The sequence below is a fragment of the Marmota flaviventris genome, chromosome 2, assembly GCF_047511675.1.
Source record: "Marmota flaviventris isolate mMarFla1 chromosome 2, mMarFla1.hap1, whole genome shotgun sequence".
NCBI classification, from domain to species: domain Eukaryota; kingdom Metazoa; phylum Chordata; class Mammalia; order Rodentia; family Sciuridae; genus Marmota; species Marmota flaviventris.
In genome coordinates, this window is record NC_092499.1 from 98680338 (window position 1) to 98697473 (window position 17136).

The following is a 17136-nucleotide window of genomic DNA, read 5'->3' on the forward strand; positions in this document are numbered from 1 at the left end:
CCACATTGGCCTTAGGTTCTACTCTTTTAACATTTCGTATACCTGTGGACTCCCCTCCATCCATCCTAAATCACTTCAGTAGCTCCTGACTGTTCTCACTGCTGATAATCATGTTTTTTTTTTCTAATTAATCATTCACTCTGCCAGCAGAGGAGTTTTTCTAAAAACACACATAGATCTATATCATTTTGCTAAAATCTTTAGTGATTCCTCAAAGCTCTTGAGATAACCTCAAGAGTTCAGAAGGGTCTGGTGGCTCCCTCCACATGACCTCATCCCTCCATGTATCCAAGCCAGGCACCAGGAATTATTGACAGGTCCCTGGATATGTCATGTTGATCTATCCTTCTTTGCTTTGGCATATTTTTTTGCTTACCCCTAGAATGTCTTTTGTCATACTTGCTTAATTAGTAGCTTTAACTTCTTTCAAAATTCATGGTAAGCATCCACTCCTCTGAAAACTCTCTCTTTATCCCTTGGTGGCTTGATGGCCCATTGGTCTGTGCTCTGCAGCACTGTGCACACCTTGAGCATTACTGTCATCTAGGACAGTATTTGGTCATGTGCTGGCCTGCCCCTTCCCAATCCCAAAGTTAACTACTTTCCTAAATACTAGTTCACATATTTATTTAGAGTCAAATGACAAGGTAAAATAAAATTTATTCTTCTAGGGGATCTTAAGGCATTATTTAATATGTTCTTCACAATAGCACAAGAGTATAAGTTTTATAATATTTATCAACTTCTGTGAATAAGAGAACTGAAGTGCAGAGAAGCTAAGTGACTTGCCCAAGGTCATAGAGCTAGTTAGTGGCAGCACTGGGATTTGAATGAACAACCTATAACCCAGAGTCTTACACTTGTACATTAATCTATTCTGCAGTATTGTAAGGCCTGGGGATATTGATTTGCCCAGAATCTACTAATATGTTACAATGGAAAAAGGGAGTTGGCAGAGATGACTCAGTGAAGGTCCTTGAGAGGAAGAAATTATTGTGGATTATCCAGGTGACCCAAACTTATCATATGAGAGGCTGACTGAGGGAAGAATACTGACCTAAAGTCCACCTAGCTCCAGATCACATCACTGACAAGATTTCCAGGGCATACTTATCTTTCTTGATGCTTAATATTAATGTCAAAGGATGGGCGTTAATATTCCCAACAGTTTCCTTTCCAGGAAGACATAGTAAAAGAAGAAAGTCACTGAATAAGGAAGCTTGAAATCAGGTCTCCTGCAGGACTTGCTGTGCTTCCTGGGTGAAAATCATACCCCTCTAGGACTTTATTTTCTTAACTATAAAACTCAAGAGACCAGATGAGGCAACATACACAGTCCTTCCCTGTCCTAAAGTTTTCTAATTTTCTTCACAAATTGTTTTCTCATGAAACGTCATGATTGTTAATGATTCAATAACCATCAATCATGTTGAATCAAACATATGGCTGACACTGAATTCTTAATTGAAATGATCCTATGAATACCAGTCTCTTTCTTCTTCACATTCATGAATTTGCTTTCTATGTTCACAGGAAGAACCGAATTTGTGGGGGTTATAAATGCAGGCTCTGGTGTTACATCTTGGGGACTACGATTTACTAATGTTGGAACCTTGGAGAAGTTACTTAACCTCACTATTCCTTAGTTTTCTCTTCTGGAAAATGCAGGTGATAAGAGAATTCATCATATAAGGTTGCTGTGGGATTAAAATATCAAGTGTTTAGAACAATATCTAAGATATAATAAAGGTATAAAGAGCATTAGCCCTTCTTCTCATTAGTATTATTTCAAAGCTGTGAGACAGCAAAATTTAAAATATAATTTAAAAAATTTTTTTAGTTGCTGATAGATCTTTATTTTTTTAATAAGTGGTGCTGAGAATCGAACCCAGTGACTCACACATACCAGGCACGTGCACTACCACTGAGTCACAGCCCCAGCTCCTAAAATATAATTTTAAGAAAGTCACATTCATAGATAAAATAGAAGTATGTAGCTGAGCCCCTGCTTACCTTTCATAAAAAAAGGTCGTACTGCTCTCCAGAGGTCTGGATTATTGTTAAATATGATGCCATTCTCATGCATACCAATGCACTGCAACCCAAGTTTGCTGCCAAATCGGGAGATGTAGTGACTGTGCTTCATTACATGGAACATACTTGAGGACCTGAAAAGAGAGCAAACCGCAGTGTTAATTCACCATGGAGAGAAATCATGGTGATGCATCTTGACTGTGATGGCTCCCTTAGCAAATTCAGGTGCAATGCCTAGTTCCTAGTATTCAGATTGAATGAATACATCTGTTGGCATGAGAGCACCATCTCCAATTGAATCAGTTCTACCTACTGACTCCTTGTCTGAGCATCACAAACAATAAAACAAACACCACATTGTTCTTTATTTCCTCTTCTTCTCTAACCCCAAGTCACCAACCCATTAACCACCACCAAAGTCAGAGCTGCAAGGCTGTTATGAAGAAGGATCCTCTGCACCACAAGAGTCAGGAGAGCTTCCAGCCTCCTGGTTTCCATTTGGCCCCACTTCAGACAGTGCCACTGCCTGTAAGAGTGAGTCACAGAATTGGAAGTTGCTAGAATTATTGAGGTCTTGTTTTGTTCGTTTGGAACCAATATTTCTGACTTTATCACCCAACCCCTAGAGTCTCCCATCAGGCCTAGTCCCTCCAGTATGGTATCATGGTAGGCTCAGAGGAGATCACCCTGGGTACTTCTGGCCCTGGGCTTGTTCAGAGCCTGGATGGGCTGGCCTGGAAGGCTCACTGTGCTGGTGAGAGAAATTATCTATGAGCACTGTGTCTCAATTTGTCTCCATAATGACTTATCAAGGTCTCAGGGTAACAGTTTTCTCCTAAAATATGGGATGTTACAAGTATAGGGATAGTGTAGTTTGCATGGTGCCCCATATGCAAATTCAAGATGCATAAAATACATTGTTATTTTCTTTATTTCAGATGTGGCTATTTTTTTTTAAATTCTGGTGAATTGAATATTTATACAAGGTTTCATGTATTCAGTGGCACTTTGTCTCTCCCTCCCCACTTCTCTGAAATTTTGTTTCTCAACTGCAAATTCTACTATGGAGATTTTCAGAACACATAACCCTTAAAATTTGGGAGTGGCTACACATACCTGATTCTCATCTGGGCTGAAGAGGCTATCCTGATACTTGCTCTTCCCTCTCAAAGTTGACACTTGGCTCCTAAAGGATGACTTTACCTTAGTGAGCTTGTTCAGGTAATGCTTGCCAAAATACCTTCCCATAGAAGTTACTGTGTCAAAAGAGTTCTGCTCTAACTGAATGGATTAGGCTGTGAACTCCATATTAATCAAACACATTTGTGATATATTCCATGGTCCTACTAGAATTTTAAATTTTTCTCACCACTGAAATAAAAGCAGTGGTAAGAAATGAAAAAAAAAAAACATTATTATGTAATTAACAATTACTTTTCAGAAAATAAAATATTCTCCTGATTTTGCTCCAGAGAATATTCACCAAATGACTTCAAGTTTTGGACAAGTTATCCTCTTAGTAGCAACAAAAATGAAAATGAGAATCTAGATGTTCCAATATATATTCCAGCAAATTAATTTTACTGGCAGTTAAAATTGTGTGCTACATAGAAAAACCATACTAAAGGGAGGACTGAAATTCTTAGTAATTAAAATATTTGAAACTCTAACTTTTCTTATCTTCTCCTACCTCATTCTATAATTATAGTAGAAAGTAAGTAAATTTTATATTTTTTGTTCACAAATTTGTACCTAGAAATTCTAAGTACTTTGAGGACAAGCAGAATACTATTTTCCTGATATGGCCCCTAGAGATTCTGGAAAGTACGTTAATAATATCAATTTATTTCTTTGAAGAATTTGCTCATCAATTTTAAAAAGAATGAATAAGAAACTTCAGTCAAAAACCCAACTAAGTGTTAGCTAACACTACTTTTTAAATCTTTGTGTCCTTTAGGGGGCGCCAACATCTCAATTATTTTCAGTCAGAAGCTCAGACTTGGCTAGTGACAAAGCCAATCAGGCAGAAGTGGTACCCAGAGCGCAGTATCTGTGACTGGCCACAAGAGAGCAATTTAAAACAAGGTTATTTATCAAAGTGAGGCTGGGTCTATCTAAGCAAAGTAAATTGGGAGAGTGAAGAAGATAAGGTTAAGGAAGAGAAAGGAACCCCAGCCCAGACTCCTCCTGGCCCTGGCCCTGTGTGGGCTGGCCGGTGACACTGGCTGAGGAAAGCTTCATACCATTGGGAAAGCGAGGATTTCTCAGCACTGAGGAGACACAAACAGAGTCCTCAGGCTTAGAAGGGACAGTGGACAGTGTAAGATATCTGGTTATTTGGGTCATTCTTCTTCTTTAAACATGACTAAAGTCAAAAGACATTTCCAAAGAGGGTAAATCTATTGTCTAATCAAAATGAAAAGTAGCCAGGTAGTAAGCTCTTAGATGGCAGGGAGGAAATACCTCAATTTTTATTTTATTAAATTTACACACCTGTGGCCAGGTTTGACTATGGTGAGTGCTAGAAAGAGGAGAAGGCAATAAAGGAAATAATTGGAAACAAACATTTAAGAATACTTGCCCATGCGTACACTGCTCTGCGTCTGAGACACAATTTCTATCAGTCCTGTCACCTCTTCACTGTCCTTTGCCCATTCTAACACTAACCCAGCTTAAAGTCTAGGGTCGCAGCAAGAGAAATACCATTCTCATAACAGAGATCTTACCATAACCACCCTAACCAAGTGATCAAATCAAGCTAAACCCAGCCCTTAGCTTACTCTGTGTTTGCACAGATCACACAGTATGTGTGCGCCACACTCATGCACACATACTCACACACTCACCCTGCTGACAGGTCTTAGTTAAATTCAGATGGGCCCTTAGTGCAGCAAGAAATCCAATTCCAACTCCCAAGTCTATTCACACTTCTACGTGACTATTCTTCTCCACCCTCACCCTCACTCCGCGCTGTTGGGTCTCAGATAGAGGCTCTATTCCTATTTTTCTTGAGGAAATAGAAGCAACTAGAGGAAATCCCCAGAAGCTACAACCACCAGGATCTGGGTCAACATATTCAGTCTTCCCCCAGTTACTATGGAGGAAATTCTATGTCCCATTCAAGGCCAATCCTTCCTCTTGCTTTGGGGACTCCTTCACATCTCACCTAGCAAACCCTCTCCTTCTCCTGTATCAGCAATTTCACTCTGTGGTTGGTTGTTCCCACCACAATCTGCATGCTGTGATTTTCCTTATTGTGAACATGCAAACTCCTTCAACTGTGCATCCCTCTCCAGCTAGTGGCCCATCTCCTACCTCCTTTGTGTCAAACTCCTTGGAAAAGTTACTACACTTGCTACCTCTAACTCATCACCCTCTATTCTCTCCTCTGGCCAGAGTTTTTCCCCTTACCATTCCACTGAAAGTGTTCTCTTCAAGGTTACCCATGACCTGTCTGGAAGCAACACTCAAGTGTCCATCCTTTTACTTGGCCCATCAGCGGTATCTGACATGGTTAACAATCCCTCCTCCTAAAATGCATTATTCACCTTGCTTGCAGACCCCCATTCTCCCTTGGTTTTCCTTTCTCTGTTTGGTCGTTTCTTCTCAGTCTCCTTTGCTAGATTCTGACTGCCTTAAACTGGATACATACTAGTCTCCCCTATCAACATCCACTCGGATGTCCACTGGGCATGTCAAGTCCAACATGTCTGAAGCTAGACATGATCTGGACATCTCCCCACTCCACACTTGTTCCTGTTAGCTCAGGTAATGATGTTCTCATTCATCCAGGCATTCAAGACAAAAAAAAAAAATTGAGCATCACTTAATTATTCTTTCTTCCACGCCCAACATCTAACCCAACAGCCAAATCCTACTGGCTTTTCCTTCAAAATGTGACCAGAATCTCACATCATCATCTTACCACCTCTCTTGCTGGATTCTGAACCAGTCACCATCATCTCTTGCTGAACAGGTCATTCTGCTCCCATCCCTTGTCCCCTCACTGCCAATTCTAAACAGAGCAGTCAAAATTATTCTGCTGAAACATGAACAAGCCAGATACGTCACTCCTCTGCTCACTCATGCAGGGTAAAATCCAGAATTGTTAAAATATCCTGTAAGGACAGACAAGCTCTTATGCCTAATTTTCACTTTAATCTCATGTCCTTTGTGCTTCCACTCAACTACTCTAATATCTTTGTAGTTTGGTCCTTGAATATTCTTACCGCAGGACCTCACCACTTGTTATTCCTTCTGTCTAGAATAATTTTTCTCTGGATTTCGATGTGGTTCACTTCCATACTTCCTTTAGGTCTTCATTTAAATGCTAGTTTCTCAGTGAGGACTGCCTCAAATTGTCTATTTACAATTATACGTCCATCTTCTTTCCCTACTTTTTTCTATTTAGTACACGTCCACCTAACAATCATGTGACCAAGCATCAGGTTTGTCCAGGACTGTCCCTGTTTTAGCACAGAAAGTCCCACATCTTAGAAAATCCCCTAATCTCAGGCAAATTGAGACTGTTGTTCACACTTCTGATTGATACATAACTTTATAACATTGATTGATTCAGTCAATGCTGGACCACATGTATGATGGTGGTCCTATCAGATTATATCATCTTCTGACATCACAGTCATCTTAGTGTAAGTATTCTGTATGATGTTTACACAATAACAAAATTGCCTGATGATGTATTTCTCAGAATATTCCCCTGTTGTTAAGTGATGCATGATCATACTAAATATTTTACTTGCTTAATATTGGTATATTAACAATATATTGCTTCACAAAGGTAAGGATATTTGGCTGATTTATTCCCAAAGTATAATATTGCTGATTCCCCAGAGTGTAGAACTATATCTGATAGGCAGAGCAAGTTCTTAGTAAATATTTATTTAATGAAAGAATGGAAAGCCAATTATGATTATTAAAACTTAAAATCATAGAGTGCTTAGTATGTAATAGATTCTTAATGGATATTGAAAGAATAACTGGGTGAATCCCTTGTAATTTTACACATACTTAAGAAAGGTATGCAAATAAAATCCTAATAAGTATATTAATTGCTAGAAGATATACATATAAAACTTGAATTAGTATGTTAATTACTAATTCCCCTTTATGGTTGTTACTCAAAGGTTTCGGGTATTTATGACAGAACTAATGTATACATGCAGTGGACATATGATATCAAGTACAGCATCTGTAAACCCTCGCTTAAGTGTAGCTGCCTGGGAGCTACGCAGGGGAACTGTGCATACTTCATCCACAGATGACCAGAGAGAGACCTTATCTCAAAGCCCCAGGTTGTTCAGGCAGCATGACAATAGCACTCATGCCTGACTTCCTTACCTGAAGTTCTGCAGCCCCTAACACTTTGGAGTTAAGCTGGCTGGAAAAGTTGTATTGAATGCTACACGGTTGGAATGACTACAGACTTCAAATTTTAAAAAGAAAAAAGTAATATGGCAAACTATTCACTTAAAAATAAAAAGCTTTCCAAGGTCCGATGGGGTCTTTTCAAGAGGTACGGGTAGTTCTGGAAGGGACTTGAAGAGCAGGCGGGGAAAGGAGATGGGGAAAAACATGTCCTATTCCTGAGGGGAGCTCAGCCTTTAACAACAAAATTGAGCGGCTCTGAGGCAATTAAGGAGAACACAAAGACTCCAACAAGTGAAAAGCCTGAGAGAACAGGACAAGAAAAGACTCGGAGAGCTGGGGGAAGGGCAGGTAGGCTGTGTCCACGCCTCTGTGTGAATCAGTGCCTGAGATGGTCAGAGTGGCTAAGGTCACTTTCCTAATGAAGATAGGCAGGGTGGCCAGATGCCATCCTAATGGCAACAAGCATCCTACTTCAGGGATTGTCTTTGGACACCCAGGAAATGTATCGGGGTGACTTCAGTGTACCATCTGAGTATCTCCTGAGAGGGATTTCTGCCTGATTCTCCACTCTCAAATCCATCATTCTTCACTCCCAATCTAGTCCTATGGCACCACCACTGGCTGGACTCAAGGGTAATGCAACAAGACAATGTCACTTCAACTGTGCTTAGCTGTTTCCCCTAACCCACCACAAAAGCCCTCTTGTACCAGAACCTTCTTCCTCTTCCTTTCTCTTTAAATGGGAGGTTCCCAAGCTCTGCAGGCTGCTGAGGAGTCTTGAGGAGCTTCAAACACCACTAATGTCTGGGTTCCCAATTCAGAGATTCTGATCTCAAAGGCTTGGGCATTGGGCTTTTAAATCTCCCTGAGAGACTCTAATATGCATCTGGGATGAGAAGCCACTGCTTCAGATGCTGACCATGAGTGGACCCCTATTGGATAAATATTCTGAGGGTCACTTCACCTGCTTGTCAAGGGAAGCAGGTGTCAGGGAAGGCAGACATGCAGAACTGAGGAGGGCTGGAAGACAGCATGCTGAGCTGGGGGCTGAAAAAGCAAAATGTTTCAATCCCCAAACCAAAGGACAGCAGTTCCAGGATTTTTTTTTTTTTTTTTTTTTTTGAGACAGTAACTAGTTTTAAAAGTGACTGTAAGTACTGATTTTTTAAATGAGAACATATTACGATATCAAATTCAAGCCAGGTATGGTGGTGCACACCTATAATCCCAGCAGCTCCAGAAGTTGAGGCAGGAGGATCAAGAGTTCAAAGCCAGCCTCAGCAACTTAGTGAGATCCTAAGCAACTCAGTGAGACCCTGTCTCTAAACAAAATATAAAAAAAAAGGGCTGGGGATATGGCTCAGTGGTTAAATACCTTTGGGTTCAATCATTGGTACCAAAAAATAAAAAATAAAAAGGATATCAAATTCACTCAAATTTGACTGACCAGAGCTCAATTGACCAGGACAAGTAAAATCAAAGAGTAATTATGATCTATTGAATATAGCAATGGTTCTCAAATTCAAGTGTGCCTCATAATTACCTGGAAAGCTTGTCAAAACACGGGCTATAGGATTCTACCCTCAGGCTTTCCTTTTTAGTAGGTCAAGGTGGGTCCCAAAAATATGCTTTTTTTTTTTTTTTTGTACTGGAGATTGAACTCAGAAACACTTTTAATGAGCCATATCCCTGGTCCTTTTTTTTTTTTTTTTGAGACAAGTTCTTGATAAATTGCTTAGGGCCTCGCTAAGTTGCTGAAGCTAGCTTTACACTTGTAACTCTCTTGCTTCAGCCTCCTGAGCTGCTGGGACTATAGGTGTGTGCCATCACACCTGGCAAGAATTTGCATTTTTAACAAGTTGTCAGGTTGTTTGAGGCTGCTGGTCCAGGAAGAACATTCTGAGAACCACTATAGCAGTGTTTTACAATGAACCCAGGGCAATGACATGTCTACCTGCAGCCATTTATGTTTAGTTGTATAAATGTGGTCTGCCTTAGCTATTCTGGAAAGGGCTTCAACACCAAACTGAATGAAACAAAAAAACCCTGGCAAAAATTGAGGTATTGGACAGATCCAAAATAACATTACCAGGTAGTCTGAAATATTTGGAAGTACAACATATTTTCTCCCACTGCTTCCTTTTTTCAGAATCTGTTTGAAAGAATTGGGCTTTGAGGATACCATGATATTTAATGAAATGAAATACATAACCTTGGCCTGAAAAATTCATGCAGTTTCCAGAAATGCTTTACTTACATTTTGATCAATAGTTTATGTATTGGGATGAACAATTCCAACAAATTACTAAAACGCCTTGGTGAGTTTTCGCTTGTGGGTAAAGCTCTGTCAGGGATTGTAAATTAAAAAAAATTATCAGTGAGACACTGTTGGCAGATAGCTTTGTTAAAGTGCTTGTCAAGTTATTTGAAGTTTAGTGAATTCTGCCTTCTTTGAAATGCTTCACTTTTTTAAGATCAATAGAAAACTAGTGCACAGTTGATGTATATTTGGTTAATTCTAGAGTGAGGTCAACATACTAAGGTAACTCAGCAAACACGATGATGCAGGGAGTTAGGACATTGTTTCTTAATGGGTGATGCTGCTCCTGACTTATTTGGAATTGCCAGGCCAGGATACTGGCACACAGTCTTACAGGGATGGCAGCGCCTGAATGGTGCCATAGCCTGCTGTCTGCTGTCTCTGAGGACTCTGAGACTAGTGTTAGAAATACTCTAGAAAACTACTGGTCAGATCCTGCATCTCAAGTTTTGTTCTAATTTTTTATTTTAAATTTCTTGAGTGTGTGTGTGTGTGTGTGTGTGTGTGTGTGTGTTGTTTAATGCTTACTTGTAGAGATAAGACCAAATTTTTAGAAAAGCAGAAAAGATAATGCCTCTCCCTAAAGTCTGTTTTGTCAACACCACATCGTTTGGATTCTGAGCTTCCACATTCACTGCTCAGAAGTTTTGAATAATTTCCCAACTTTCCAGACTTCTTTATCTATGTACCTCTGGCTTCAATCCAATTATTCTGTTTGCATGCAGTATTACCTAGGAATTACTCACCTTCGTTATAGCAGTAAAAACATAGCCTTACCAAGATATCAAGGAATCAAAATTACTTTTTTTTTAAATAGCAAAAACTTCAGTCTTGATTTTAAAGTATGCAAAATGATGATGATGATGATGATTATCTTGGGTTCTGGTGATTGAACCCAGACCCTTGCACTCTACCACTGAGCCATATTCCACCCCTGTGTCTCTGATTTTATTAACAAACTTACTTGCTGATAATGAGTGTTTCTTCTCCACCTATCCAGACTCTCATGAATTCTCCATACATCTTGTTGTAGTAGTTGCAGGCACTGCCAATCCCCATCCACAGGAATCTACCATGGGAAATGAGGGGCCCAATTCCCATACAGTAGCCAGGACCTAGGATAGTCATCAGAACATTGTATTTTAGCAAACCAGAAATAGTTGTTCTTTTATATCTAAATGTTCCTTTTTGGGGAGGGGTGCTATCTTCAATGTGTTTTGTTGACCTTTAGAAACATTATCACATATGAAAGGAAAGCTGCTGAGCTAATTCTAGCTCAATGACCTCTTAGGGCCCCAGACCTGTGGATAATGAGAGTAGGTGAGCAAAGTAGCTGCTACTTGTTGCATGCCTTCTTTAGGGCTATTTTAGGGGTGACACATAATCCTCTGACTAACCCTTTAAACATTGAAAACCCTTTTACAAAATTTGAGAGATAAATGTTCTTTATATCTATCTGTGATTCACTAAGAAAGCAATTTAAAATGGAAACCAAGACAAGCTTAACCTGGGCTCTTCATCCCTCTGTGAGTAAAAAGTACTTCAGGAGCCCATTATCACACTAGCTCCATTTGGTCTCAGTCATTTCAGTCTCAATGAACTGGAGGATGTGTGCTGATCTCTTCCCAAGTTACACAGTGCCAATGGGTTTTGCATACAAGCTAATTTGTCTCATTGGTAACAAGTGTGGAACCCATGAAAAGTGCCAAGCAGGAGAACTATTTGGCAGTTTGATTTTGTCTGAAAACTTCTGGTTTTGAATGCCCCAGTTGACAGAACGGATATGTCAGAACTGGGCAGTTTGGAAATAATCCTTTTAACTGAGAGAAGCAAGATCTGCAAAGATAATGTCTAATCGAAAAACATTCACATCTTCTTTTTCCTCTCAAAAAAAGATTCAGTTTAAGAAAAGAATCTTAGGCTAAATCTCATGATGCAAAATAAAGCTAAGAATTGAGGGATTAGGCAACAAGTCTTCTCAGTGTCTAGACTAGTTTGAGTCCCGTGATCTCGTTTTAGGCAAGAGCAGTGGCCACTCACATCCTTCCTTATATAGTCAGGGATAAGATTTCAAAGAACCCAAATCCAGGCAATGACTGGGGAACTTGATGTTGCTTACAGCAGAGAACAAACTTGGTCATTTGACTTTACTGGTTTTGGCAAACAAACTAAATAAAAACATTCAGGATGGTCTTAGGAGTTGTAAAGTAGTCATTTTTGTAAATCTTTCTTCTTTAATTCCATTCTGTCAGTTCAATAGTTGTGAAGCCAAAACATGCCTGACTGTATAAGAGAACACCCTCACCCCTCAGGGCTAGAGCTGTACAATAATCTAGATAATCAAAGCTTTCAGTGGAATTATCCAAACAATTTTTAACCTTTTACTTTGCAATGACTGAGTTAATAAGAACAATACTGTCAGCTCTTTTCCCCTTTTAAGAAGATCTTTGTTAATATCTATAAAACCAAAATATTATCAAAGGGTCATTAATCTTGTGATTATTTTAATAACAGTATATATTATATAGTAGATGATTGACTTTATTAAAATAATTCCATATTAAAATAATTCCATTGAGTTCTTTAAAAAGATTTGAACAAATAGATTTGATTGAACATATATTTCCCTAAAATGTCATCAGATATAGAAAACTTTAATCAGTTAAAATAGGTAATAACAAACTATATTACTGGATATTTATAGCTTAGCCATACTGCATGCTCAGTGTTTCCTTAATGAATTTTCAAAATTCATAAATTCAAAATTCATAAATATATGCAGATAACATAGAGAATGAAGTTTGAATGCTATTCTTATTTAAGATATTTTACATTTTGATAAAAAATGGAAAAAATATCATATAACACACATTTAGTTCACAAGAGCCAAAGAGCTACTTGAATTTGAGTAGAATTATTCAGCATTCACTCACTCAATATGCAAGTCCCATGAGAAACAAAGACATACAAATAAAACACTGCTCTTTCCATCTTTTATCTAAAGGTTGGTGCCATGAAGAAAACCTTATTATCTGGGAGCCACCATTCCAACTGAATGTATAACAGTGAGCTGGATATGGTAGCACACCCCAAGAGTCCCAGCTTCTCAGGAGGCTGAGGCAGGAGGATCACTTGAGCCCAGGAGTTTAAGGCCAGCCAGGGCAATATAGTGAGACCCCCATCACTTTAAAAAACCAATTTGCAAAACATAAAATTTCAAAATGAAAACATTTTAAGATATAAGATATGACTGTGGAGAGCTGTATCTACTGAAAAAGGGAAATTGCAATAACCCTGAAGTTGAGGCTGAGAACCTTAGTGTTTTAACCCTGCTGAAGAGGAAAATGCTCTGGGAGGATAGAAACTTGGGTAAAATATTAGGGGAATATTCTGATTGCTTCCACATTACTCTGCTGTCTGCTTTGGGAATGCTTATCTAGGCATGCAGTGATTGCAGGAGCCTCTTTCACACCCTAAGAGGAGTAGTAAATCCTTCACTGCATTTTTGTGCAGAGACAGCCTCCTTGAAGCCAACAGCTGGGATTGCTCACCCGCTGCTCTAATCAAGAGCTGTTGTATTCCACACCTCAGAATATACCCCAACAAACCTGTGTATACATGTGTTCACAGCCATGCCATCCACCAGACTGGAGATGCCCAAAGTGTCCTTAACAGTAGAATTGGTTTTAAACCATGAGATGTTCATAGACTCAATACCACATGGCCATGACACAAACTTCAGCTGCATGCCACAACATGGATGAATCTTACAAACATAATATCCAGCAAAGGAGCAAGACAGAAGAATAAATACATGAATGCTTTGATTGTTCAAACACTTAAGACTAGGCAAAATTAAACCATTTTGTCTGGGTATATAAAATGAGGAGACCAAACTATTAAAAAAAAAAAAAAAGTACGGGAGTGACTGTCACAAAATCCAGGAAAGTATTTAACTTCCAGGAATGAGAGAGTGACTGAGAGGGCACACGAGGAACTTCTAGAATGCCATTAACATCCTATTTCTTGTGCAGGACCATGATGGCAAATCTTCCATTACACTGTGCACTTTTCTGTGAAATAGTTTCTTAGTGGGAAAAAGAACATGTTGCCATGTCCTCTTCCAAGTGCCCTGCTCTGGGGATGTGGTGCCCAGAGCAGAGTGTGGCATCTAGAGGGAGAGGACCCACATTCAAGGTTAGGATGGCTGTGTGTCCTTGGAGAAGGGAGAGCTGCCAGGTGCCAGGTTTTGAGAGTCCTGGATGGAGATCCGTGGCCTTAGGGCATCTCTCAGAACTGAAGCCTACAACCCTATCCCCCACAGAAGTCTTTCCTCCCCCAGATTCTCACTGCCCCCTCCTTGGCACTATGCCATCTAACTGTCGGCCATTTCCCAGGCCAGAAACCACACCTCTTGTCTTCACATGCCCTCCACCCTTAAACACCTGACCTGGGAGAGCTTCTCAGAAAACACAAGAAGCCTAGATGTGAGTCCCAGTTCCATCGTCTACTAACAGTACAACATCTGCCCTCTTTGAACCTCAGTTTTTTGATCCACAGAAATAGGCATTAACATCAACCTCACCAGAGTAATTTATAACTTAACGTCTTTTAATCGTTTTGCTTCTGAACTCCCTTCAGTTTTTGACAACCCTGAGCTTCCCCGGAACCTGTAAAACCAAGAACCCAGTGATCCCTGATGCAAGGGAGCTGGCAGGAGGAGTTCAGGAGAACAGAGCAGCAAGAACAACCACCCCAACAAGGACCATTTTCTCATCTTCCCACTCCCAACCAGGAACCACAGGTTCTTAGTCTGTGCCACCAGAAGATTCTAACCAGACCTCAAGTTAGCACAAAGCTAGAAACTCCCTGGTCAGCTAAGTGCTCATCGACATGGGACTGAGGACCTCCCAGGCATCCCCTATGCTCTCACATTCCTTCCACTGGGGAGCTGACAAGCCATTTCCCTTCTCTGGGCTTTCACCCCTCACTTGTAAAACTCCCCGGTTTCTCACTCTTGTCATAACATGTCACCTGGCAAGGCAGATCACTTGTTCTGAACCTTTTATCAAATGAAGGAGCTGGGCCCATCTTTGTGGCTCTCAACCCTGTCTACCCATGAAAAGTTACCAGAGGAAAGTTTTTAAAACATCAGCCTGGGGCCCCACCTCTGGCAGAGCAGAGGCCCACTGTACTATCAATGTGATCTAACTGCCAATGATCCTGGCCCAGAAGTGAAGGACAAAGTGAGATGCCACCTAGCTTTCTGACCCAGGGCTTTAAGCTTCCAGTTTTTACACTTATTCTGCATAAGATGAACTTCAGACTCCAGGGTTCAAGGGAATATCACCGGTGCTTGCAACAGGAGAATCTAGGGCAGTTGGGTGTCTTTTTTTAAATGCATTTTCCCGGGCATGGAACATCTGATTTCAAAAGTCTGGGGGAGGACCTGGGAATCTGGGCCTCATTGATTCTTCTAATAACTAAAAGAGAACCTGTGGCTTACTGGATGGGCAGACAATGCTGACCTCTCTCTCTTTGCAAGCTGCACTGATAATAAGTGGATTAAACTTTAACACCTCAGCCTATGTCAGGGAAGAGAAGGAAAAATCATTCCACCCCCCTCCCCGCCATACACATTCACTTCACTCCTACCATTCATTGACCCTGACTTAGGAGCCCACTAGGTAGAGGAAAAATCCATTGAAGAAGAGGCACATCCAGAGTGGGAGTTCAAGTCAAAGACCAGGAAATCTTTCTTCAGCTCTAAGCCTCCTCCTCTGGAGATGACCCAGAGGCTGGAGAGCAGAGAACAAAATTAACTAAATATCCCAATAAATTTGGCATTCAAGTAACCAGGCTGAATCAGACGGAAAAACAGGCAGTTAACTGGGACATTTTGAAAAGAATCCAGACATGCAATATTTTGTACCAGTCCCATGTGCCCATTTTCAGTTACCCTGTATTGAGGCTCAACACACTTAGAAATATGTAATTACTATGCTCTTGAAACTGTGTTATTGGATAGCTTATGGGATTGGGAACAGGTGCCTGCCAGGAGGCATTTACATTGAAAACTAAAGCAACAGTTCTGGTAATTCTGAATTAATCTGAAAATTAAAGCAGTAGTGGTGGAATGGTAGGATTTTTCCATTGGGATTATCTAGATAATTCTATTATTCTTTACTTTTAATTGACCCATGGGCCTTGTTAAAGATTCCATCAGGTTGTGATGTGCCTATAAAATGGTGGTGGCCGCCATTCTTCTTCCATTGCCCAGGTCCTATTCAACTTTCATGGTGATGCCACAATCACTAAACTGCCAAGAAGAGAAAACAAAGAGAAAGGAGAAATGCAAGAAAGGGAGAGGGTGCAGGTGAGGCAAAGTAGGAGGGAGAAGGAATGGAGAAAGAAGGGATTCCAGAGACACTTCAGCCATAGGGCAAAATTGGAATGGATTTAAATATATATTTTTAAAAATTAATAAAAAACCTGGAATTCTACCTTGCTCCACCCCATCTCAAGCTTGCTTTAAAAAGCACTTATGTCAAGTCTATTTTTCCAAAATAGTGTGTGGACTAGATGAGTTTATCTAAGATATTTTTAAAATGCTTTCATTTAAAATGTGCAAATAATAGTTATAAACCTTTTAACCTCAGTCCTCATTTGCTCTCATGACCATGGTCTTCAGAGATCTTACTAGGGTTTGCTCTTTGTCCTTTTGCAAAATTTTCTTTACGATCATGAATCAAAAGCCTGAAGAAACAATATCCTTAGACAAAGAAATAAGCAAGTGACTTACCTGGTATTGAAGATGTGTTCTCATAATTCCAAATCAAGAGAAGAAGGCCCATGAGCAGCAGAATCGGCATGGTGCCGACAAGCATGACTTCTGGCACCATGCCAGTGACATTATAGTGCATTGGATTCAGCATTTCCAAAACCATCTTGCTCTCCTCAGCCTCAGACACAGCAATTTAGAGCTCTATGGAAATCAAAGGGGCAGAAAAGTTATTAGAGAATCCCCTAACTGGTTCGTCTATGACTCCAGCTGCTTCAGAGAATGCTGTGTTGGGGAGATCAGTACTTTGTTTTATAATGTGATTGGACTTTAGACAAGACAAATTTGTGGTTACAAGTCAAAACAAGCAAGCCCAAGAGAGATCTTTTGGCTTGAAGTGCAGCATTTCTGACCTTGGTAGAGTCTCAGGTTCTCTTATACGCGTGGTCTGATAGAACCTTATCATCTTGCCCTTGAGTGGGTAGAGTGATGCACATTTCCAATTGAGAGCCAAATCTCTTACCAAAATACAAGAAAACGAAGCTCATTCCAGAAGTGGGATCATTCTGTGACTTCATCAGCAGATTTTTGCTTAGGCAATCTTTTTTTC

General features: G+C 40.1%; 1 protein-coding gene across 1 annotated transcript in view; it reads right to left on the reverse strand.

The window, feature by feature from the left end:
- The window catches only part of Cyp19a1 (cytochrome P450 family 19 subfamily A member 1), a 29305-nt gene extending 12613 nt beyond the window's left edge, over positions 1–16692 (reverse strand). The window contains exons 1-3 of the mRNA XM_027926083.2: positions 16548–16692; positions 10710–10860; positions 2014–2168 (exon numbers count right to left, since the gene is read on the reverse strand). Of these exons, the coding sequence (XP_027781884.2) occupies positions 2014–2168; positions 10710–10860; positions 16548–16692 (451 nt within the window). The remainder of the gene's footprint in view (positions 1–2013; positions 2169–10709; positions 10861–16547) is intronic.
- Between the last annotated feature and the right edge of the window lie 444 nt (positions 16693–17136).